A 26,612-nucleotide genomic window follows, 5' to 3' on the forward strand; every position below is an offset into this window, starting at 1 on the left:
CTGTGGACGATCGATAAACAAAAGTTTAATGAGGAAACTTTTTTGTATCTAAGGAAAATCAAAAGCCTCTGTGATTTCTGCGAAATCAGTTTCGTACTATTTCTTTAAATATTAGTTTATCGTTCCATACATCATCTACTCTGTACTGTGGGTTATAGTAGGCTCAAAATTTAATTATAAAATGTCACAATTAACAGTAGAAAGCCTATTAAGTTCATTAGGAAAACTGTTAGGTATGAATAATGATCTAATGTGGATGAGACACACTGTCTGTTTTTGTCGGTCGACAGAGGGCAGCATGAGCACAGACTCCTGCAGGTTCTCGCCTTCATCCGCTCTAGTCTGTTCCTTAGTTGAGTTTCTTCTTCTCAAACTTGAAAGACATGACTGACACTACAGAGCAGTAATGCAGAGTTCAAAGACCTGTAGTCTCACCTCCATGAACGTTTCAGCCCAGACTCTTGAGCGTACAGTCAGGATGACACTTCGTCCTCTCTGCAGCAGCCCCACATTACACTGCAGCTGCCAGCACTCCACTGTACTGCATGTCTACAGAGGGACAGAGCAGGCACAGCACATTCCAGTTAACCATTCACCGTCATTTCTTTCATTACTAATGACTAATTACTGCCCTCACAACAGCAATTTAAACAAAAAAAAAACATGCAAGGATTTTTCTACTACATGATGCATTTGCATACATGTGCTTTACTTTCCTTAGTTTGATAAAAAGTTTTCCATTTGTCAATTTCACTGTTAAGCGTTAATTCTCACAGCCTCAGGGACTGAGAAGCCTGCAAAAGTCTTTTAAACGTTCCTGATTTGTAGGATGATTTGTTGAGTGTACTTCCGTACTTTGTGAGCTTTGGCACTTCAATGCATCATCTGGCAGTCAATATTCGGAGTGGCAGTGACTCTAAGCTCAAGACAAATTTCCTGTAAGAACTATACAGAAACAGCCCCATCTTCGATATAGAAGAGAATACCTCACATGCTGTGATATAACTGCATAACCATAAACCCTAGCAGTTGTTTTTGTAGCAATATAAACACATGGATAAACAGAGATTATGTTTCTTTGTATTATGCTTAGCATTAGTATTGTCAGTTATTATGACTTTGAATTAAGCTAAAATGTTGAAACATGTTCTAAAAATAAGACGGGTCCTCTGGAAAGGCTCACACAGTTAAATGGTTTTGGCAGCACAGTGACAGAGTAAGAGCAGATTACAGTGCAGTGATGATATAAGATGTCAAAGTCACCGGTGCTCTATACAGAGTTGATATGAACCAGTTTGAGCGCCAAGAAAACTTCATTCAAAATCCCACTGACTAAAAACTGAACTTCATTCTTTGGATATAATCAAAAGAAGATTGCTGGCAATTCACATGCCTCTGTTCTCAGATCCCCACAGCACACACTGAAACTCCTGTGATGTGTGTAAATGAGTAAAGTCGTGTATTGAACAAAGTAATGTTGTTGTTTATTTAATATTTCAGCTTTCAGTTTAACCCTGTGAGGTGTAAGTCATTGTCAGTGAAACCCCAGCCCTAAACCCAAACCCTATATATTTTTAAAAAGCCAAGAGGGTCTAAAGTGTCCCTTTGAAATCAACAATTACCAACTGAGTAGGGTTCACATCGTGAATACAGCCTGTCCTAACCCTACCTACACCAACAAGATGTGCCTCCCATAAGCCCCAAAAGAGAGAAATCCATAAATGATTCCAGGGGTCATGAACGGTTCATATGTGTAGAAATATGATATATAACCAACAGTGTTGGTGTGTTTTATGATTATGAATGAACCACACTGTCTGGGTTTCTAGTTTCCTCATGGAAGCGTTAAGTCTCCCTGTGCCTGTCCATGAAGCCAGATAACACACACCAATGAGTTAAATTGCAGGAATGTCTTAAAGACATAAAGACCTGGATGGCCGCTAACTTTCTGCTTCTTAATTCAGATCAAACTGAGGTTATTGTACTCGGCCCTGAAAAGCTTAGAAATATGGTATCTAACCAGATTCTTACTCTGCATGGCATTACCTTGGCCTCCAGTAACGCTGTGAGGAACCTTGGAGTCGTTTTTGACCAGGACATGTCCTTCAACGCACATATTAAACAAATATGTAAGACTGCTTTCTTCCATTTGTGCATCATCTCTAAAATTAGAAATATCCTGTCTCAGAGTGACGCTGAAAAACTAGTTCATGCATTTATTACTTCCAGGCTGGACGACTGTAATTCATTATTATCAGGATGTCCAAAAAACTCACTGAAAAGCCTTCAGCTAATCCAAAATGCTGCAGCAAGAGTCCTGACAGGGACTAGAAAGAGAGAGCAGATTTCTCCTGTTTTGGCTTCCCTTCATTGGCTTCCTGTTAAATCCAGAATTGAATTCAAAATCCTGCTCCTCACATACAAGGTCTTAAATAATCAGGCCCCATCTTATCTTAATGACCTTGTAGTACCATATCACCCTATTAGAGCACTTCGCTCTCGCTCTGCAGGCCTACTTGTTGTTCCTAGAGTATTTACAAGTAGAATGGGAGGCAGAGCCTTCAGTTTTCAGGCCCCTCTTCTGTGGAACCAGCTTCCAGTTTGGATTCAGGAGACAGACACTATCTCTACTTTCAAGATTAGGCTTAAAACTTTCCTTTTTGCTAAAGCATATAGTTAGGGCTGGACCAGGTGACCCTGAATCCTCCCTTAGTTATGCTGCAATAGACGTAGGCTGCCGGGGGATTCCCATGATGCATTGAGTTTTTCCTTTCCAGTCACCTTTCTCACTCACTATGTATTAACAGACCTCTCTGCATTGAATCATATCTGTTATTAACCTCTGTCTCTCTTCCACAGCATGTCTTTTATCCTGTCTTCCTTCTCTCACCCCAACCAATCACAGCAGATGGCCCCGCCCCTCCCTGAGCCTGGTTCTGCCGGAGGTTTCTTCCTGTTAAAAGGGAGTTTTTCCTTCCCACTGTCGCCAAAGTGCTGCTCATAGGGGGTCATATGATTGTTGGGTTTTTCTCTGTATCTATGAAGCGCCTTGAGGCGACTTATGTTGTGATTTGGCGCTATATAAATAAAATTGAATTGAATTGAATTGCCTACAACAATCGTGCATTGCATGGCAGACTGTGTGATATGTTGGAAACAAAACTAGTGACTGTCACATACCACAGCAAGTCACTGAAGCTACAAGTTATCAAAATTAAAGCTTTTTATCTCTTAAAAATAACCCAACAATGCACATGTACAGTATTCTGCAGCCCTAACTTTCTTCTGGGAGTGTGTAACTGTTGTTCACACTGACCTGTGAACTTCTATTAAGTTAGCACCAATTCATTAATACTAAAAATACTTTAGTTTTTAGAATTCCCACTGTGCAGCACGGTTTATTCGAAACATTTCTGTGTGCTAAGGTTGTTTGGTTTCATCCGAGTGCCATTAGAGATGAGCTGTCAAATGTCAGCCGCACAAAAATAACTCAGTAAATCACAAACGTAATTAACTTCTTCTCACAAACAATTACAGCAAGCAGCTGTCGATGTTGACCAGAGCTCATCATCTTTATTTCCATTTCCTCTGTTGAAACAAACAATCGAATCAGAACAAGAAAAGGCAGAGCTACTGCTTTCTGCAGTCTCATTTGCATCTTTTGGTTTCAGTGCATTGCATACATGTGTAAATACCACTGAACACTACACAGTCCCGTAGAAACTCAGAGAGACTCGACACCCAACAAAAGAGCTTTTGTTTTAAAGTGTTTGGGATCTGCAAGCTAATCTCGCCACTACTCTCCACCCACGTGTCAGACACTGAGGACAGAGACAAACATGACCCGTGTCTTTAAGGGACACATGACGTCCACTGATGAGGAGCAAATGTTGTCACAAGGTTGCAGAAGAAGGAATAAAGTTGGATATTCAGTTTAAACTTGAATTTAGCTAGGTTTGCTACGAACTTACCCTGCTGTGTGTGTTTGTGCTAAGCTAGGCTATACATAGGTTATGGTGCTACAGTGAAGGTTTGGCATGAAGTGCACAGAGATGTCAGACTCTGCTTAGCTCCTGATGGCTTTAAGCTGAGTTAGCTGCAGCTAGAATCTGTAATCAAGCAATTCCATTCATTAATCAAAGAACAGTACATGTTCTCTGTAAAACTCCTTCACAGGTTGAATTTCTATATTCTGTAATGTCTCACCAGGTTTCCTTGTTCAGCCAGAGGATCTCTGTGCACGTCCCTCTTCTGGATGCGGTGCTCAACATTGGACTTCAGTGATGCTGGACCCTCTACTGCCCCAGGCTGAAGCTGTAAACATAAATACATTAGGAGTCATTAGCAAACACAAGCCAGTGTTCACAGTCAAGAATAGACTAACAACAAAGGTGTAAGTGTGTGTCCTCACCTTAAGTTTCAGTGCATTTAAGGTTGTTTTGGAGAAGCAGCTGAGTGGACCCTCAGTGACCACCTCCAGAGGGTAGAGCAGCCAGTGACCATGAGCCTTCAGGGGACATTTCACCACTAAAGATGTCTGGCTCACCACACTGGGACCGTTATTCACCAACTGAGAAAGAGTTTAACATGTTATACTGTGTCTTCTTTTAGTACACTGTACATTGTGTACTGCACTTTACAAACAAACTCCCTTGCATTGTGATTTTAGTAAAAGGAAACACAAGTCCTACGCGTGAAATGACATTAGCAATGTTTGACTGTATCAAGCGCGCCAGCACAGCCACCCACGTCATGATAGTCTTGAGAGCTTAATAAAAGAAGCCGACTGGACTGGTTTGTGAACGTTTCACCTCTCTTCAGTTCTAAAACAAGTGGTCCAGTTGTTCAACAGATGTAGCCCGGATAAAATGAACCGGCTTTTTCCTTTCCATGGATCACGTCATCCAGTTCACTTTTGTCCTGGTTGTTCAAAAGAAGAAATGAACAAGACAAACTGGAGGTTTGATCTAGATTTTTTTTAAAAACCCAAAAACTATTGGATTATCTGATCTTATCCAATCAGGTAATCCTGTTTTCCCTTTGAACAGGTTTCAGGATCCGTTCTGACTGGATTTATCCTACCAGATTACTTGTGAACAAACGCACCCAGGTTATTATCCACTAGTGGAGGAGACCCACTTTGAAACCCCTTGTAGCCACATTTTTAAGGAAAAGAAGACTATCGCACATCTTAGTTAAGACCGACGCATCTCAATATTACCAGCTGACAAGGGGAGGTGCAGTGCTGTTCTCAATTCATCTGATTATCACTCCAAAATGACCACACTTTTCAACAATTTAAGGAGTGTGGTAATATTTTACAGCAACACTTATGAGTTCTTAATGTAAGACACAAGCAGCTACTAGATGAAAGACATGAATTGCATACAACAGCTTAAAAGGGAAAAAGCTACTGACCACCATACATACTGATGCCTACACCGAGATGTTACACCCTGCATATGCATGACTTTCTTCTTGTATCTGCTTATGGGGGTCTCATAAGTGTTAGTGTCACTGAGGAGTGTGGTAATTTTGCAGTGATAATCAGTTGACGATTGATGCTTCGGTCTTTACACAGGAATGTTACTCAGGACGCCTCCTTTTTCTGGATGGTGACGTTAGAAGGAGGAATTCCCTCACTAGAGTTTAATCACCTGCCAGTTTGTTTTAGAACTGAACTCCTCAGATCTTCACAGATCTGAAAAAGTCCAGGATCTTTCAGGCTCTCAAGTTTGAAGATTTGCAACTTTTTGTAATGACACATAATAGTAAAAATAAAACAAAATGAAGAATAAGATCATTTAAAACACATAAACATACAGAAAGAGCATAAGAAAAACTAATGATTATGGCTTATGAACAGCTCCCTATTTACCTTGTAGAACAACCTTAAGCAGTATTAACTTTTAGTCTCTCACATAGCTGTGGAGGCATTTTGACCCACTCTTCTTTACGTTGCTGGAGGTTTACAGGCTTTGGTTTATGCACAGCAGTTCATTCAGGTTGGGGTCTGGATTTTGTCTCAGCCATTGCAACACCTTGATTCTTTTTTCAACTACTCTATTGTAGATTTGCTGCTATGCTTGTTATCATTTTCCTGTTGTTGATCTGTCTGTTAGGCAGATGGCCTGAGATTTTATTCTGGAATATTTATACAGAGGAGTTCATGCCTGACTTGGTGACTCCAATATTCCAAAAAACAAGCCCAAATCATCAACCCTCCACCACCGTGTTTGACATCTGGTCTGAGGTATTTTCCAAATATGCCACTGCGCATTATGGCAAAATGTCACCACCTTGTTTCAGAAGTCTTTTGGTTCGTTTAGATGCAACATTACAAAACTGTAACCATTCTATTTTCTTGCTGGAGAGAAGAGACAATTTGTTTTTTAAAAGACGTTCAGTCTTTTCCTAATTGTACTGTCATGAATTTCAATATTTAACATGCTAACTGAGGCCTGTAGAGTCTGAGATGCAGCTCTTGGACAGTCATTCCTGTGAACACTGGCACCTATGTGTACTTTTTTTGTAACCACAGCTGACGTTTTAAGCCTCAGAAGATAATGTTAGCTTCTTTTTCACAGTGCAAAATGTTTTAGTGAAATAGCCGAGCTCCTATTTTACACGACTATTAATTTAAGCTCACCAACACTACTATACTCACATTAAAAGTTGGTGAATATTTTGAATGTATTACTCTTCTATGTTTCAGTGTGCAAACGTGATAGGACTAGCTTCTTGTGTATCGTAGATGTTATTTTTACCTCGAAGACCTGCTGAAGCTCAGGGCCGATCTCCTGCTCCTCCCCCAGACCCTGTCGCACAGTCCAGTTGGGAGGAGGAAAGATGACTTTGTCTGGCCGAGAAACACTGCAAACGGCACAGTCACACTTTTATCTTGGCAAGAATGAAGGTTAAGAAAAATGATGTCATAGTTATGTGTCTAAAGTGAAGCCTCACCCCTGGAGAATGATGTCAGCCATGGCAGAGACCTTCAGCTCATAAAACACCACTTCGCTCTCAGAGTTATTTGCATTTTTACTAGAACAAACCACAAAAACGTAATGTTACTGAAACAGCCCTGATCACCTGATCAAGAAGCATTAAACAGCTTTACAAACCTGAATTTTGTAGACTTTTAGTGAAGCGAGCTGAGAAGTTATTAAACATATATATATATAAAACTAACTTTGCAAATGCTACCAAAAAACCCTACAAGATAAAATGAATCAAAAATATTTGGATAACACAGTAGGAACATGTATTTTCACATGAGGTATTATTTAACCAGTGGGAGTTTAAGTTATTTTGCACGCTAATAGAGACTTCCATCTGCCACTGAAGGTGCTCAAGAACTTTTACTCCTGCACCATCGAGAGCGTCCTGACGTCAAACATCTGCACCTGGTTTGGGAACAGCACCAATCAGGACAGACGAGATCTGCAAAGGGTGGTGCACTCGGCAGAACGCATCATTCAATCAGAGCTCCCTGACCTGCTGTCCATCTACACCAAGCGGTGCAAGTCCAAAGCTAGGAAGATTATGATGGACCTCTCCCATCCCAACAATGGACTCTTCTCACTGTTGAGGTCTGGGAAGCGCTTCCGCTCCCTTAAGGCCAAAACAGAGAGAATGAGGAGGAGCTTCTTCCCCCAGGCTATTCGGGGCCTGAACCAGGTGTAGGACTAGACTCTCCCAAACACGTCACTATAAGACTGGACTCTCACACACATCACCACACGCACCACCACACATTTCCTATAATCCTATAATTCCTATAATTTATAATCCTTATCTTTATAATCTCTTCTGCTATTTGCACATTCTTTACTGTAAATTCCTAAGTTAATTTGTAAATTTTTGTAGTAAATTGTAAATATTGTAAAACTTTTCTTCTGTCATTTAATGGTCGGGCATTGTACAGCTACAAGCATTTCACCCCCATGTCATACTGTGTATGGTTGTGTGTGTGTGACAAATAAAATTTGAATTTGAATTTGAATTTAATATTCAAACACACAACATAAAGACCCCACATTAGTAGATGCATTGCTGGTTTGGAGGAAGTAATTACTGAAGTTATTACAGAAAGTTCAATCAGAGAGAATGAGTCTAAATAAATATCAGTAGTACTGGAAGTAGCTGCTCATTATGAATCTTTTTTTTTCTTTAATGGTTAAAATTTTACTTGTGAACAAAGTCATTTTAATTCAGATTCAAAGAGTATTTGGCTCAACGAAGCTCTGACTAAATAAACCTGGGGTTGTTCTTGTTTTCAGCACTGAATCAGTGACAAATCGTAAGATGTTCTAACTTTACAAAAGGTGTTTTCTAGTTGCTGGAGAAAATCTTGTTCACTTTCCACAGAAATAGAGCAACAAACTCTTTTTCCAAGCTAAAAAAAAAGATCTTTTAAATTAGCAGGATGCCATTTCCTCTCCAGCTTACAGGTTAACTGCTTTAAGGTACGCGTTGCTGAGTATTTCTCATATGGAGCCTTTATTTTTAGAGGAGCCAGAGTATCCAGGTCACTTTCCAGGTCCACAGTCCCTTTTTTTGGTAGGATGAGTAACATTTTTTTCTTGGCGTTCTTCCTCTTGTCTCAATGAAGCGTGTTTTGTCAATTTCAGTTTGTTCAGGTTAAGAATTTCCAAACTTAGTACAACTTTCAGTTTGGAAGACTGGATGTGGATCACCATCACCTTCTCAACATCAAAATGTTTGCTGGTGTGATATCACTACAACGCAGCCACATTAACCGCGGTTCAGTCAGGATCACTAAAACAGGCTGTTTCCATCTGCAGCAACTTAAATGCTACTCAAAAAATGAAGGGATCACTTAACTCAGACATCAAGTCTTCATGAATGAAATATTCAGGTTGAAAGTCTTTATTGACACATTGTGTAATTTGTTTTGGTTTCAATGGAAATCCAAATTTCAACCCTTCCAAAAAAATCCTAGGAAGAACAGAGCAGGCATCGTGAGAGCAGCCTGTTAAAGGGGAGTTTTTCCTTCCCACTGTCGCCAAAGTGCTTGCTCATAGGGGGTCATATGACTGTTGGGTTTTCTCTGTATGTATTATTGTAGGGTCCACCTTACAATATAAAGCATCTTGAGGTGACTGATGTTGTGCTGTATAAATAAAACTGAACTGAATAGATCAAGGAGCTGGGGTTGAGGTGCAGCAACGTTGAAAGCAGCTAAAGCAGCCTAATAGCATGCCCTATATGGGATTTACCATGTGTAGAAAGAAGTCAGCTGGTGTGGACTGGCAATGACATCAGCTGAGGTTGACTTCAGCATGAGTTAGCACTAGTAGTATGTATGTTTAACTGCTCTGTTATTTCCTGAGGGGTTTCAGATGGATGTGCATATTTGATTTGGCACAGATTTTACACTGGATACCATTCCCAGCATAACCCTCCTATTTATCTGAGCTTCAGAGCAGCACTAAGAGTACACTAATCCCTGAAGTGGCTTTGTGACTCCTGTTCGTCCTACCAGAATCAAACCGAGGATCATTATGCAAATGTGTTAACCACTACACCACAGAATCACAATAACAGTGATGATTACAGATTTACTTGGTTGCCCTAAAGAATTTTTTGTTAAAAAAAACTGTATGTAGCTTATAATAAGAATTAAGAGAATACTTTGGATTAAAATCTGCTCCACTGGTATGCAGTTGCCAAAGATACCCCATCCCACTTGAACTGGAATCCCTAAAAAGTGGCCTACCTTCGTATCTGGAGCTCAAACTGAACAGTATTGTAAGTATCACTGAGTCTGGGGATGGTGAAGCGAAGACCGGCCCACAGCTACAAAAACAGCCACAGAAAATTCACGCAGTTATTTCAGGGAACATGAGAAAGGAAATAAATGTGTTAAATAGAGTCTGGGTTCTTTTTCTTAGAGACGCCCACTTTGGAAACAAGGAATGAAAACTCTTTCAACACAAAAGCAATGTTTATCAGGTTTTATCAGGTCGGTGAGAAAACATGTCGAGTTTGCTTATGTATGAATTAGGCAAGTCAACTTGGCTTAATTGTACTGAGACACAAAGAGTGGGAAAGGCCAAAAATAACATGTGGGTCTTATTGGCTCTTACACTGGTACCAGACTTCATGGGGTTTCCCAGATCACACACGAGATAGCGGGTCTGGTTTTCTGCCTCGTAGCTGCAGGTCAGCTGAGTCAAGCTCTGGAAAGGACACAAAGAAATAAAACTCCATCATGTATTTAACTTTATTAAGTGTACTGCTGTAAAAGCTAAAGAGCTGTTGTCTTGATGCATGCTCAGCTATCCAGGTAAGGAAAGAAGATTCATCTGGACGTAGCGTTTTCAGTGTGAGAAACGTTTCGTCACTCAGCCAAGTGACTTCTTCAGTCTCACGAGTTGTTAGAATAATAAATCAAAACTCTGACTAGAGTTAGAGTGTGACTCTACCAACCAGCTGCATTTCAGGGCTTTCAAAAAATGTATTCAAAACGTAGTAAGTGTATTCACGTTCTTTCACGGCTTTAACTCATCAAGGAGGGCGTCAGGTTGAGAAAACTCTTTTAGCGTAACATTACGATGGCAAAGTGACCTTTGACTTTATGCAAAGTCAAAATAATTTCCACATTTTATTTGCATTAAAGCATTTTTATGCATAATTATCATTTGAATGAAAAAACACGGTGCTTCTGACCGTGATACTTAAACCTCCTTTTAAACGCCACCGACTCACCACGTTGTTGCGTGCTATCCCGCTGTAGTCAGCCTCTGGGGGAAGCGCCACATAGAGCTCAGCCTCGTACGCACCTCCCTCTCCCTCGTTCCTGGCATTGAAGGTCAGGCTCACGGAGTTTTCGCCTCCCAAGTAAACCTCTGTCTTGTCACTGGGCAAAGAGAAGCGCAACATCATCACTACGTTTTCACTGAGCCTTACCTTTTTGAAAGCTGTTGAAAGCTGTTAAAAGAACAGTTTATGCAGACTTCCTGTTGCACATAAAACCATAAGTTCCATGTAACACTGAGAATTGAATCGATTTATCAGAGAAAAACAGTTTTTGAACCAGATTTTTATTTTTTATTAACCTAAAGTGATATACTATAACCAACCGTAACCAAAGTACCCATCATCAACAATGACTCCAACCCTAAACTAGTGCTGTCAGGCTAACATTGAAAACACTCTTCTCCAAAACACAGGGACTGGGTTGGGTCATTACCAGTGATGAGACGTCAGGGTCAGAGGGTTAATATATCACAATCCTAATGATTACGTAATGCACAAAAAGTGTCTGATTGTGCAAGAGTTACACAGTCAACAAACAATCATTTGCAGTCTGCTTTAAGCCACACGATTAAAATAAGCACTATAATCTCCCTCCTGTAGATCTGTTCTGTTCTTCAGCAGCCCCTGAGGAAGCTACTCATCTGTGACTCTTTAGCTGCTTAATTCTCCACAGTGTTTCTCACTCATGTTCGGTTCTGCCAATCGAAGTTTTCAAAGGTTTTTCAAGAGCAGCAAGACTGAACAAAAACAGCCAAAGCAAAACAAAGAACTGAAAGCAGCAACACTAAGTAAAGTCGGGATTCAGCGTTACAGGCTAAGCTCATTGATGTGAATGTGAATATGCCAAAAATTATCAGTACTTGATGTATTATTTTGTGATGCTGCCACTGAAAGTTGAAACTCTTAATAGAATCTAAATGTAAATTATTTTTTTAAATGACCTGGGGGGTCAGAGTACCTTTTGACTGCACTTTCATAGGTTTTACAGCTTTCCCTACTGATACAGACCACCCCACACCATTCATACTACAAGTAATTAAGTAATATATGAATAATTAAATTCATCAAAACCTCCTGTTTTATTAACTATCTACTACAGAAATGTTTTTTTAATATATAAAAAAATATATATATATTCAAAGTGAAAAGAAATCAGTGAATTCACAAGAACTTTCTGTTTTATAAATTTAGGACAGTCTCGGGAATGAGCTACCAAAACTTCTTCTGTAATTTGACATATTTATTTTTTAAATAAAAGCCCAGCATGTCATAGTAATAGATTACAGCAGCATTTCTTTATCATGCGGAGAAACTGAGATGTACTGTTGAAATTATCACAGGGATTTAAAATTAAGATCAAAGTGGGCTGTGTGTGGTCCACAGTGAATTTGACATGCCTTTTTTAAATACACAGATATCATATATGATAGATGATTGTATAATAATGCCATCTTACCATAGTATAGTGAAGTCCTAAGTACATCCTTATACAGCCACTTGCATGGTGTCAGACTCATTTTCTGGCTTTTGGTTCCCTTGACTGTCACAGGCCATTTATTATTCCGTCTTGAAAAGCTAGTTTATTTACTGTAATCAAAATGACTGAAAACAGCAGCTTTCACACACAGCTTCTACGCCAGCAGAGTTCACTTTTCCTTCATTTCCAGATCTATGTCAAGTCACTGGGTGCAGGACATGACCAACGTGGCCCAAAAGAAGGTAAAACGTAATGAAAAGCAGGGACATAAAGTCTTTCCACACAATGAATCTTTGTTTCAGTCTGTCCCCAAAGGCCATTTTCTCCGACATATCATGTCATGAGTGACATGGGAAATGACCCAAATCTGATCACTGTGATTTGTCTCAGGAAACCGACCCCCACCTTATTCTTCGACTTCATAGTGACACCCCTGTGTGCAAACACATTTTCAGAGAAGTGATAAATCCACTCAACACCCTTCAACTCTGGCCCTCCCCCATCAGCTACACTTGGCAGTAGTAAATTCACGTTTCTATTGAGCAGGAAAGGAAGAAAGGAGCGTGGCTGAAGGTTGGAACCGGGGTTCATCTTTCACTCCATTCCCCCCCCCCCCCCCGCCCCCAAAAAAGGGGTCTGGACACAGTGACCCCAAACTAGGTAAGACGACACCCAGATGATTTTAATTAACCTTGGGCAAATTTAGCAAATGCAGAGGAAGCAACTCTGATCCCACAAACAGCAGACTCTCACCGATGCCAGGAATGGGCAGGAATCAGCAGCTCACAGCTGACACGTTATACTACACTGACTTCGCTGGGAAAAATATAACAGTGGATCATGAAGCTCATAAAAGCATAATTAAAGCCAGAGGATACAACTAAAACACCAGCGACAGACCTTTAGGTTATGAATCTTAAACATCCCACTGTTTGCAAATTCTTGGCAAAGAAGGGAAATCGCTGTGTGCAACAGTCAGTGAAGGGAAACTGTGTTTTAGTGGAATCAGAATCAGAATCAGAATGGGGTTTATTGCCAGATGTTGAAGTTTACAACATTAGGAAATTGCTGCGGTGCTTCAGTGCAAACATAGTGTCATAAATAGCACTTAAATAGACATGAAAAAAAAAAAAAAAAAGTAAGAATAAGAATTAAAAGTGCTATGTAGAAAGATATGTGCATGGGATATACATGAGATATATACATGAGAATAAGAATAGAGTGCTACGTAGAAAGATATATACATGAGTGCAGGTGGTGATCAGTGCCAAACATGAAATGATGCAGTGACACAGCGTAGGGTCATGTGTTAGTGGCGGGGACAGTCATATGGTTATTGTTCATGTGACCAACAGCAGAGGGGAAGAAACTGTTCTTATGGCGAGAGGTTCTGGTGCGAATGGACCGGAGCCTCCTGCCTGAGGGGAGCAGGTCAAACAGACTGTGTCCAGGGTGAGAAGGGTCAGCTGAGATCCGGGCTGCACGCCGCAGTGTCCTGGAGGTGTACAGGTCCTGCAGAGATGGGAGTCTGCAGCCAATCACCTTCTCAGCAGAGTGCACAACACGCTGCAGTCTCTGTTTGTCCCTGATAGTGGCTCCAGCGTACCACACGGTGATGGAGGAGGTGAGGATGGACTCGATGATTGCAGTGTAGAACTGCATCATCGTCCGTGTTGGCAGGTTGAATTTCTTCAGCTGCCTCAGGAAGTACATCCTCTGCTGGGCTTTCTTGATGACGGAGGTGATGGTGGGCTCCCACTTCAGGTCCTGGGTGATGGTGGTACCCAGGAAGCGGAATGAGTCCACAGAGGTGATGGGGGTGTCAGTCAGGATGATGGGGGGGAGTGGGGCTGTGTGCTTCCTGAAGTCCACAATAATCTCCACTGTCTTCTGGGCATTCAGCACCAGGTTGTTGTGGCTGCACCAGGACACCAGACGTTCAACCTCCCTCCTGTAGGCAGACTCATCCCCGTCCGAGATGAGCCCAATAACGGTGGTGTCATCTGCAAACTTGATTAGCTTGACAGACTGGTGGGTGGAGGTGCAGCAGTTGGTGTACAGGGAGAAGAGCAGAGGAGAAAGAACACAGCCCTGAGGGGAGCCGGTGCTGATGGTCCGGGAGTCCGAGACATTCTTTCCCAGCCTCACATGCTGCTTCCTGTCCGTCAGGAAGTCAGTGATCCACCGGCAGATGGATGAAGTGCTGAATCATTCCAAGTTTGGTCCTGTGGCAGCTCCAAATGCAGATCTTTGACTTTTCATGGGAAACTTTTAGCACTGATTGTATTTCTACAGCTAAGAGAAATCACATGGCCATGTAATGCAAAACAGTCCACATATCAGAGCTGGCAGGCTGGGAGGAGAAAGTCTGGAGTGTGTGTTCGCTTTGTGAATGGGCTGAGGCACAGCCAACTATCTGGCTGGAGCCTATTCAGCAACAAGGATTCAGGATTAATATACAATGATATGTTATTGTGCCAAGAGCTAGGAGTCATTAAATGGTAAATGGTAAATGGCCTGTATTTATATAGCGCTTTACTAGTCCCTAAGGACCCCAAAGCGCTTTACATATCCAGTCATCCACCCATTCACGCACACATTCACACACCGGTGATGGCAAGCTACATTGTAGCCACAGCCACCCTGGGGCGCACTGACAGAGGCGAGGCTGCCGGACACTGGCGCCACCGGGCCCTCTGACCACCACCAGTAGGCAACGGGTGAAGTGTCTTGCCCAAGGACACAACGACCGAGACTGTCCAAGCCGGGGCTCGAACCGGCAACCTTCCGATTACAAGGCGAACTCCCAACTCTTGAGCCACGATCTTTACCCCAGTGCACGCATGTTCTGAGCTGTAAACAACCTCCTATTCTTCCTCAGTGAGGGAGAGGGGGATGTGATCATGTCTGACAGCGAAAAAGACTGACAAGCTGGAGTTCGTGAAACATGTAAGCTCATTCAGTTCTGCAGTGGATCCAGATCACGTTCTTTAACCCTCCGAGGTCTGAGTCATCGATGACACTAACCTGCCTAACCTGAACCCTGCATGGTTTTATATGTAAATATATACTGATTGTGCCGGGTTAGGGTTGAGCTCAGGTTTAGGGTCATCGCCAAGATACCCAGACCTCAGATACTGGTGGAGGATTCACTCTGTGTGTATCAGGCTTATATCTTCATATGTTTTTCCTTAACTTCTTTAAATAAATGACTATTTTATAAAGAACTATAGAATTAGAATTATAGAAATTCAACCCAGACCCTAATCTGCATCAAAATATGTTGTTTTTTTAAATTTTACAAAATTATTTTTCCCCAAGTCTTGACAATCAGGAAACAGAGAAACAAACAAAGAAATGATTCTAAGTGAAACACTTTCTGAAAAACGTAGGGAGGGTCGGGGTTAGGGTGTTAGGGTTATCACCTGTGACGAGTAAGACCTCAGAGTTAATTGATGGCTAAAGTCTTTATTTTATGTTTTGCTAAGAATTTGTGATTTCATTAGATAAATAACTTCGAAATTTGCATGAAGTTTAATTCTGTTACCACTTTTTTTCCCTGTGTGTCCAGTTATTTAGTACTTAGTAACATAAAACCAGAGGACCTCCATTCCACGTTTTCTGTCTTTCTACACTGAAACTTTCAAAGTAAATAAAATAAAATAATTCAAACAAATATAACTGTTGAGCTTTTAACATGCACCAAACAACCAATCTATGGCTTGGTTATCATTTAAGTCACAGGTTAAAATGACGGTTTGTCAGCAACAGTGTTACTTTTTAAATGAAGACTGAAACATTTAGGCGTTACAGTCTTCCTATTAATAGATTTCCATTTGGGGATTTATTTCAGATGAGTCAAAGTAAAAGAAAAACGGGTGGAACCACATCTACACCTGTCCCAAACCCTTCGCCAATAACAGGGGTTTTTCTTCTTTGCTCGTTTGCTTGCTGGGAATTGTGTGACTGTATAAATGGATATTGCTATTATAGTTTTGTTCATGTAAAACAGTTTAAAAAGAAACAAGCCTTTAAAACTGCAGTATTTATATGTATTTAGTTCATATGCAAACTAGTCATGATACTACAGAAAATGAGCAAATGATCATTTTCCCCAAGTTCACTATTTTAGCATCTTTCAGCTCCTTGTTTTGGTTTTAAGGCCTGAAAACTGTGTCGAATTCTGTGATTCACTCTCACCACTCTTATCTACTTTGTATTACGTTACAACTGGAAGTGTTTTATTCTTTGCTTAATTCCCATCGCCGCATGGATAGTGTTAGTAAGTTAACATAACGGAGCTAAAAGACGAGTGAATGCTGGATTTGCATTAGCTACGCAGCCAGGAGCAAGATTACTAACAGCTTAGCAATATTGACTTCATCAAATGACAACATGTCGACTTCTGTTGGTCTTCCTGGCTGCAAAAAGTCGAAGCTTTTCTTGGAATAATTAGAATTGTTGTTGCGTGAGGGACAAAACTATGGCAGTTTAGCTTCAGGTGGCTAGCAGTTTTAACTTGTGTTTATTGGATCAGGTGGGTTCCTCTCACCCATAAACAGCCAGCTTTAGATCTGGGACACAGATGTTGTCATCTCCACAATCGAGCTGAATCTGGGCCTGAAAAAAAAGACCGAGATAAATGGAATAAATAGGAGCAGTAAGTTAGATTTGGTTCCTTGTAAAATCAAAAGGTACAGGGAGAGAAAAGCTCTGGAGGAAGTGGGTGTTGACAGAAGCCAGAACAACAGATTTGTGATTTAATGAAAGGATAAGAGAGGATACAGACTATACATATCCTCTATATACACACAAAAAACTGTAACAATATTTGCATCTACCAGATGCTGGGAAGTTGTGAGAAAACATGACCCTTTAATGTCTGCAGAGTAAAAGTAATACGTGCCTTACACGTATGTGGGAAGGAAGAAAAGGGAGAAAATATGGTGGTGGAAGGTTTAAGAGAATCAAAGGATAGTAATTCCATCTTAACAAGTATTACATTTTTGTGGGAAAGTCTTTTTCAAAAACAGAGAAAAGCTCATATTTTAAAGGCAGTAGGGATTAATCTGCCCTTTAGTCTTACGTGACAGATGACCACAGTACAAGATAAATGTTATTTGATTTAGAAGTATAGTTTTTCTTTAACGTGCCCTTGAGCGTTTTGCTTTATTCCCTCCTTTCTCCCTTTTTTCTGTCTTCTCTTCTCTGTTCTTCCTTGTAGCTTTACTGTCATCGTAGCTGTGGCATGTCTCTCCAACATATGGGAATCATTAGATTCCCAAAGAATGCAACAGAGAGCAAAGAATCAGCCTGGCAATGGTTAACAGTGTCTCAGTGGAGATCCCTGCTTCAAGTTCCTAGTTTTACATTTATTTAGGACCCAAGATCCTATCGGCCATTTAATAACAAACATGCTTGAGTCTAAATGCTATGCAGGTATACACTGTACACTTCTAAGCGTGAAGTCTCTTCCTGTTAAAACTCGCCCACAGTCACCTGTGTTTGCTAATATAAGTTCATTTCGACCGGCACTGGATTTATGTGCACAGACATAGAATTGGAGGATGGATGCAGAGCATAACAGAACTTCCCCTTCATCTGTTTTGGTTTCAGCTGTAATAAAATTTAGCCAAGACCATGTAGTCAAAGTTCTTCCCATCTGCAGTATTTTATACTTGGCAGCATGGCTCTGCTCTGGGAGATTCCTGACTCAATGACAACAGATATGACACTGATAGAGGAGAAGCTGAGGTGGAGGTGGGTGGTAAAGCAGCTTGCAGATGTGCAGAACATTACAATGGCAAAGTGACCTTTGACCTTATGCAACTCAGTTCTTATGTGGGTAAGAACTGAGTTTAACTGAGCTGCTGTAATTATAGTTGCCTAAAATAAGTTACCATCCACGTGCATTGATAAAATTCATTCATGTAGTCCATCCATCCATTTGCTTTGGCTTATCCAGGTTGCAGAAGCCTAAGCAGACACCTCCCTCACATTCTGATAGTCTACACTCTTTGAGATCTTTGAGTCTGGCCACTTACAACTAAACACAGCTGCTTGACGGCCCAGTACTATATTGCGATTCTTTATTGTTTTCTACATAAGTACTCTGGGCCAGCCTTATATACTGGGAGTCATGAGAGGTAAGACGTAGGGTCAGAGAATTAGGTCAATATCAGCCAACATGTGTGAATGTGGTTAAAAAAAAAGAGTGGAATCATTGTCTGATTTGGCCTGTTGACTGTTTGTGTTGGTGAGTGCAGTGCTGCTTATGGGGCGTCGCTGTGACTGCACCACTGAGAATAACATGCTCTGTGATACACTTACTAAGATCAAGTGATGAGCTCTAACCTATAATCTCTTCCTTCTAAAAACTCTTCATCTGTCGTTCACTTTCATCTCTTGATCCTCACAAATGTAAAGCATGTTTCCCTCCAGATCTTAAAGGAGCAGGCTATTCTACTGCCATCAACTTCATGTTACAGTGAAAACTCCAAACAGCATCACAATTAGATCTGGCATAAGTTCAGTTTCAAAACAATTTACTGGAAATTAATGACATGTGTCATAACCATTGACCCAAGCGACATTATACAAAAGAGAAGATCTTAACCTCCTGAAGTCCTCATCGTCAACAACCCTAACCTTAACGCTCATCCCAGATAAAAAGTTTTTATGAAATTCATTTCCCAAGTCTTGGTAATCAAGGACAAAGAGATATAATCATTTTCACAAACACTGTTTTTCTCCAAAATATAGGGTTAGGCTTAGACCTCAGAGGGCTAAAACTATATGCCGTCAACCCTTCTTTAAATGCAAATACAATATACACGTTTCATTTTTTGAACTGCAAGACCTTTAAGAGCACATCAACAGCTTGGAAATGTACTGAAGAGACACATTCATCTGGACCCAAACACAAAGTCTCATAATGGTTTGGATAGAAGGTCTTTCCAGCTACGACAGCAGACGAGAGACTAATTCTGCTCCAATGGACGTCTGACTCTTTCCCCAACACAAAAACAATGATGGTAAATGGTAAATGGCCTGTATTTATATAGCGCTTTTACTAGTCCCTAAGGACCCCAAAGCGCTTTACATATCCAGTCATCCACCCATTCACGCACACATTCACACACTGGTGATGGCAAGCTACATTGTAGCCACAGCCACCCTGGGGCGCACTGACAGAGGCGAGGCTGCCGGACACTGGCGCCACCGGGCCCTCTGACCACCACCAGTAGGCAACGGGTGAAGTGTCTTGCCCAAGGACACAACGACCGAGACTGTCCGAGCCGGGGCTCGAACCGGCAACCTTCCGATTACAAGGCGAACTCCTAACTCTTGAGCCACGATCGCTGATAAAATGAACTCATTAACTGGACTAGTCATTGACAGCTCAGCAGACTGTGTCATTCTCACTAAACATTGTAATATAACAAAGCAATTACAGAACAGAAATTAATTAACTGGATATTAGTGAAAAGCCATTAATGCAGTGAATAATGAGCTCTGACATCATTTCAATTTTCTGCAGTATCCCTGTAGTTGCTGGTGTGGTTGTTGTGGGCTATTGTACTGTCACCACACCCAGCAATGTTCTAACGTGAAATGCATGGCAACATCACTGAAGCATTATCAAGTTTATCAATGGCCTTTACGCTCTGATTAAGTGTCCTGTAGTCCTGCAGTTTACTATATATAAGCCTGTCTGGACGCAGTAAAAAGCAGTGAAACTGATTTTGTCTAGAAAGGCGTAGCAGCAAATCTGTCCACAGCATTAGTGTCTATGGGTACACAGCTCATGGCAATTACTGACAGCTGACTGAGGAAATTTTCACTGGTGCTAATTTGGCATTATGTGAACACAGAGAGTGAAAATAACAGGGCTCAAACTGTAGTTCACAATGTAAAGCATTATGGGACTTGTAGTTCTAAACCCTGTCTCACAAAAAGTATGGCGAAGAAAAATAACAAGGGTTAAACCCCACAAACCCTCAGTGGGGTTACTTTACTATGGAGGAAAGTTTGTGACTTGGTCTTCTGTCATCAGGTAGTTTTTAAAGCTTTGACGTATGTTGGGGCAAATTATCATGTTGGAGTACGCATCCTTCACAGCAAAGGAGCAAAGAAAATAAAAGCAATCAGGGGGCAACTCTGTGCTGAATTTACTTGCAGTCTGATGCAGGTAACCAAAGCCACCATAGGAAAAACACAGCTGATGAGGTGTGACTTTGCTAACACACAGTAAGCATGGTTTAGGTTGCTTACTCATTAAAGCTGTGTTGGAAACTAAAGGAAGAGTGATATTTCTAATTGATTAAGAAGTCTGCAGCTTTATCTAATTATATCATAATGCCAATAAATCTTACTCCGTGTCACAAATCTGCTTCAGTGGAAGCATACAACTCAACAAAATCTTAGCTTTTATGCAAAGGACGGCTAAAACGGGAGATCAACAGATGAACCTGGTAATTTTTCCTTTAAGGATTCCGAACTCAAAAAAGTTTGGTGCACTCAATATTACAAAACTCCAATTACAAGCACATGTAGTGCACACTTACACACCCACATCACACACTCACTTCAGCTTATATACCTCACATAAACATGTGCACATTTGCAGGCCCTGGCTCTTGCCTGGTGGAGGAGACCACTGGCAACATACATAAACAAACCACAACCAGATGTCTGTGAGCTGAGCACCACCCCGCCCAAACGGAGCTGTCAGTCCCCCCTCTGTGTTTTTGCAGAGCCATGACTCGCAAGTCCTCCATAAACCTTCCAACTCTTCGTATATGAAACGCGCGCAAAGGAATTGCCAACAGAGACCAGAGAGCAGAACGCAGCTCTTGATTTAACAGTGCCGACCCGCAACCTCTAACCATATGGGCTTCGCTACTATAGAAGGGCCAATGCTAGCCTCTGTCCTTGCCAATCAAGTCATGTTCCTATATGAAAAGTAAGAGTGAGCCGTGACTTCACCATGTATGGAACAAACATGACTTTAGGTTGCTTGGTAGAGCATCCTCACTCCCCTTGCTCTCCCTTCATCTGGTAACATTTGTGGCGACCATCTGGTTAAACCCTAAGAAGCACGGCGTGTGGCCATATAAGTGGTGTGGTCTAGGATTTTGGTGTGGTAATGTGATATACAGTACAGACAGACTCTACACTTTTACAGAAGCACACACTTCTTATCCTCAGAGACTTTAGACTTCAAAGACAGTTTTCAAAGGGTTACGTTAAAAATGCATCCAAGACACAGCAGAAAAGGGAAATGTTATGAACCCCTGGGATGCATCACATGGTTGAGTTTGTATCCATAGTTAATACACCTGAGTTTGGGGTTTTGTTTATTCTAGTATTTGAAGTTTCTTGCATTGCCTTTATTTTGGGTCCCGGCCTTGTTTATTCTTATTCTTGTAGTGCCTTTCAGTTTTGTGATGTACTTATAGTTTGCTTGTTCTCTTTAAGTTAGCCTTCATGTCTTCCTACTGATAGTTTCCTTGTCTCTGTATTTAGCTGAGTTCTTTTTCCTAATTTACTTGATAACTAGTCGTCTCGTGTGTCTTGCTTTCAGTTTAACTTCCTCCCCTGTGATTGTCTTGATTACTTTTTGTCTTGTTTTCAATTCCCAGTTAGTCCTCAGTGTGTATATATAGTTCTGTCCTTCCCCACAGACAGACACATAGTCCCTCTAAGCATCTGTCTATCTTCCCTCTTGCTCTTTCAGTTTTTCCTGGAACTCTTGGATTTCTGCTGTGTGCTAAATTTGGTGTTTTTGCTTTTAAGCCAGACTTCAAGGTTAATTTTTTCTTATCAGTCTGCTTTGCATCCTTCCTTTGGGTCGTTCACTCTACAAAGCTGACAGAAAAAGAGGAGAAAATAGGTGGGACAGATGCCATGTTCACAAAAACAAAGTGCAAAAAACAGACTTTGCAAGTAAATATGCGGCACACATGAAGCATACGATCTCCACTGAAGCTTTCATTGCAAGATTTAAATAAATGTGCACAGGTGAGGCTCGACCATCATGTTTGGGAAGGTTTTGGTAAGGTTAAATTAGGAAGGAGGGTGCTGGTAGTGCATTTGTTTATCCATAAGTAAATGATATACTTTTTGTATCGTGCTGTTAATGGCAGGAGCACATACAATCCTCTGCACAATGGCTAGTTAACTCAGGAAGTGGTCCTAGTAACCAACACCACATGCTAGAAAGTCCGGGAAAGGTGTCCAGCAGACAGTCAGATAACTTCCAGACCACAACACGGGTTTCATTTTAGAAAGATGGTTGAATTGTAAGGCAATGTCTTTGCTGAAGTAATCATTAAAAATCCAGTGTTTTCAAAGAAACTGCACTAAAATTATTGTCACCAATAATTTTGGGTAAGCTGAGGCTCCTCTCGCCTTTTTAATAGTGCAGGATATGGAGAAACTGTAATCCGCCATAAAATTGCTCCACAGCTTGCTGTAGAAGCATCCAGCTGCAGCCTTGCAAACCAAGTTCATGACACCACCACCCTCACCATTACACTAACTTTAACCCTATGCATGACACACCCACTTCCCTACAGCACAGCTGCAATCAGATATATGTGGTTTATGTTGCCCACTTTCTTCTGAAGTGGTTTAATGAGACCTGAAGAAATACTTTATCTCAATGACCAATTCCTAATACTCGCATTAGCAACAGAGGGTTTAAACAGGTTTTGATTTGTATTTGCTGTTTTGCTTAAAATGCCTGATGTTGTGCTTTACAGGCGCTACTGGCACCACCAAACTGTAGCATTTCGGCTTTTAATTGCGAGAATAACATTATTATTATTATTATTATTATTATTATTATTATTATTAATAATAATAATAATAGGCAACATCTTCAAACTGCTTGTTTAACTCTACCATCCCTGCATCTGTTTCTACATGCATACAACAGTGTATTGTCACAGCGTTTTGCATTATCCTATCATTAGATGATGTACATACCTTCTGCTTTATGAGCTGTTCTGTCTCGTAATTGAGGATAGGTCTGAGGCCATGTTGGTCTAGCGGGGCCTGTGGATCCAAACTGAAATTAAGGCTGATGTAAATGGGGGATAGTTTATCCCGAAATTCTTCCTCAGGCTGAAAGAGAGAAAGAAACAACTGCATTAGAAGCTGAGAAATCTGTATATTTAAATAAAAGAAAGCTACCAAGTGCGATTTCTGAAAATAAGAACAGATTTTACAGCAAAAACTGGCCTACATTACTTTTTCATTGTAGTAACTAATGTCTGGTGTGGCTCACTCTGACTTCTTAGCACACCCGTCTCCTTAGTGAACCAGTCCCATGGATCTGATGACTGAACCATCCCTTAATTATACTGCTACAGGCTCAAGTTCTTTTGCTCTCAGTCTTGCTATTCTCTCATTTTTTCCTCTTTCCCTTGACCCCCAAACATTTGCCTCAAACAGCCGACCTTCCCTGTACCTGGTTATGCCGAAGTGTCTTTTCCTGTTGAATGGGAGTTCTTCTTTCCCACCATCACCAAGTTCTTGCTCATAAGGGATTGTCAGTCGGACTGTTGGTTATCTTATACTATAAGACTTATAGTATAAAGCACTTTGAGGCAACTGTTGTTCTGAATTGGCACTATGCAAAAACATAAATTGTGTGAGTGAAATCAGTTTTAGTAGATGCAGATTGATTGTTTTTTTTACTTCTTTTAGAGTATTTATAGGATATATGTAAGTTAAGGATCTTTACCTGACATTTACAATAACTCCCTGCAAGCTAAACTCCACAAAACTTGTGCTGAGAAGGAAAAAAATACCAGTGCTACTGCTAGCTAGCTTTTAGGTTAGCTAACAAAATACCAGTGATACTGTTAGCTAGCTTTTAGTTTGGCTAATGGGGGATTCAAACCTGTATTCGCTTATTGTGAAGGATTCTGGGTATACAACATATGCAGTCATTCAAATGACCAACAGCTTGATGTGGTTGATGGTGTCTATAAGTGGATGATTTTAATTTTGATTTTGAAAGGTGGATGAAGCAAGAAGCATGAAAAACCCCCACAAAGAATTAAAATTAAAACGGCATGAAACACACAGAAAAGTGGCTTTCAGTGCACCTATTTTTATCACTTGGTTTCACTTCAGCTCTTTGTATGAAAAATCAGTCAGCAAAGCTATGTGTAGGACAAAGGTACAACTGTGATTGAGCCCCAAAACTGTTGATCAGAGAACAACAAATTGGTTTGTTTCTGGTTAAGGGGTTAAAGGAGAGGCTGGCAATATCAACTTATTATGCACTGAGGTAAAGTCAATAAAACCAGAGGTTATAATGCACACAACTGATGAACTGACCCAAATTGCTAAGCTAAATTGAAAGGGATTTTGATATTATAACAGCAGTGATATAACAAGTTAGTTTTTAAAGTAATATTACCTTTAAAATGGCCTGAGTGTGTTTAAAGTTAATAACATGTTGCCTGAATTCCCTTTGCATAAACACAATGATGTGGCTCTTTTAAAGAAAGAGTACAGAGTACACAGACAGATAAGTGCTGACTGACATGAGTGCATGTTTGTCAGTTTCTACTCTGGTCTCTTATCCTGTCAGAGACCAAAGTGCTCTGCTCATTATATCTAACAGTGAACATCCACACGTATGACATAAGCGCCTTTGTCAGGCACAATCTTTGATCAGGTCACCACTAAGTGATGAGAGGATTGGTACTGAAGCAGTTTCACCTCACGTAGCACTTCAAACAGCAATTTCAAACCCTGTTATTAGGAAATGACTTCAACCTCGGTATTAGCCGAAAGTTAAGTGCATTCACCTGGTTCTGCAGGTGCAAACCAGTCTCTGATTAGACGGCTCCAATGAAAAGCAGCAGGGCTGGAGTCGTTTCCAAACATTAAGAAGTAGAAAATTTGCAAAAATTATTAAAAGCATACTTATGAAATGGTTGGTCTGAAGAATAAGGGCTGTTTGCACAATTACTTTCATGTTTGTAAATGATATGTGCTTGTTCTCCTGCCCAGATGACAGCATGAAATATGAGCGACTATTTGCAGGCTTATTATCATAGTTCTGCCTGAAAGTACATTTCTGTCCCTGCGTGTGTTTATATCTGAAAATTGCTGGGTGTACTTATCATTATAGCCAATATCTCCTCACCAAAATGCAATTTACATATCTTTTAGCCTTTAAATTATTAAATGTTTTTCATTCCTTACAAAAGATCTGCAAAGCTCATGAATGATTCAGATTCACTGTTTATGTTAACTTTTGTTAGATATGTTGTCCTTTTTTAATGTTTTTTATATGTTAACTATGGTACCAACTTTCAGTACGTACATGCATAAGAAATACTGATCAGTAATCTTACTAGTGGTTGTCATAAAACACGTGTCATTTTTTTCTCTCCCTCTTTTTTTGTGGTACAAATTGACAGGAAATGTGGTGAAAGAGATCAGGGGAACGGCATGCGCCAAAGCTCCAGATGACCATCTGAACTAGTTGTATTTGATGAGAAACTAGAATGAGACTCAAGAGAAAGATTCAGAAAGGTAAGAGAAAGAGCTTGAGGTCTTTCTTGCTTTATATTGTTGTCACAGAATAAAAATTAAGTTTTTGTTGCTGAATTATTCGGTTCATGGGTGTATTTCACTGCATTTTTGTACTTTTCAGAGGCTCCAAATCAAGTTATGAATGCTTTATAAGCAACCATGCTAATTATTTAGCTTCATTCATTTCTTATTCATTGAGGAGCACCTCATGTTACAGTCACACAGTGGCTGGACACAGCAGCACAACCAAAACTATTGTGACAGAGTACAAAGAACTTGCAGTCTTGTTGCTGATGAACAGCAGCTCTGTGAACATTAGCAGTCAGTTGTGCTACGGTGATAAAACAGTTTTAAGATTGAGTAAGTCGGTTATCAGTTTGCAACTGAAGTTGGCGTTTACTCACAAACTGTGATAATATGATGAGTTACAGTTATTTATATTCCCAAAATCGATCGTGTTTCTCTTTCACGGCAGGGAAAAGGCTCGTTGCTACCACCTTTTTACCCCTCCTGGATAACATGATATAATTTACATGATATCATGATATCACGGGGCACTAAGATTTCTAACTGGTTGTAAACCTTTAACACATCACTGTACTTTCTGTTCTCTGGCTGACTGCTTCCCACTGGCCTTACACAGGATGGCTCATTGGTATAATTTTATCTATAAATCTATTTGTGGTTTACTCCCCTCTTATTTATCAGACTCTTACAGAACTTGGAAAGAAGGCATTCTCGTTTTCTGCCCAGTCCTCATTGGATGCATTACAGAAGGACTCGCAGC

The 26,612-nt window shown here is 40.6% G+C and overlaps 1 protein-coding gene across 1 annotated transcript in view; it reads right to left on the minus strand.

The window, feature by feature from the left end:
* Window positions 1–26,612, minus strand: part of LOC146669152 (integrin alpha-5-like) — a 54,282-nt gene that overhangs the window by 2,141 nt on the left and 25,529 nt on the right. The window contains exons 18-27 of the mRNA XM_085405611.1: window positions 23,255–23,392; window positions 16,815–16,882; window positions 10,735–10,885; window positions 10,113–10,205; window positions 9,743–9,822; window positions 6,964–7,044; window positions 6,768–6,873; window positions 4,412–4,570; window positions 4,207–4,314; window positions 436–549 (exon numbers count right to left, since the gene is read on the minus strand). Coding sequence (XP_085261737.1) covers window positions 436–549; window positions 4,207–4,314; window positions 4,412–4,570; window positions 6,768–6,873; window positions 6,964–7,044; window positions 9,743–9,822; window positions 10,113–10,205; window positions 10,735–10,885; window positions 16,815–16,882; window positions 23,255–23,392 — 1,098 coding nt within the window. The remainder of the gene's footprint in view (window positions 1–435; window positions 550–4,206; window positions 4,315–4,411; window positions 4,571–6,767; window positions 6,874–6,963; window positions 7,045–9,742; window positions 9,823–10,112; window positions 10,206–10,734; window positions 10,886–16,814; window positions 16,883–23,254; window positions 23,393–26,612) is intronic.

This window comes from Rhamphochromis longiceps, linkage group LG5, assembly GCF_057381845.1.
Source record: "Rhamphochromis longiceps isolate RC_006_pf linkage group LG5, R_longiceps_female_GT1.1, whole genome shotgun sequence".
Taxonomy (NCBI): Eukaryota; Metazoa; Chordata; class Actinopteri; order Cichliformes; family Cichlidae; genus Rhamphochromis; species Rhamphochromis longiceps.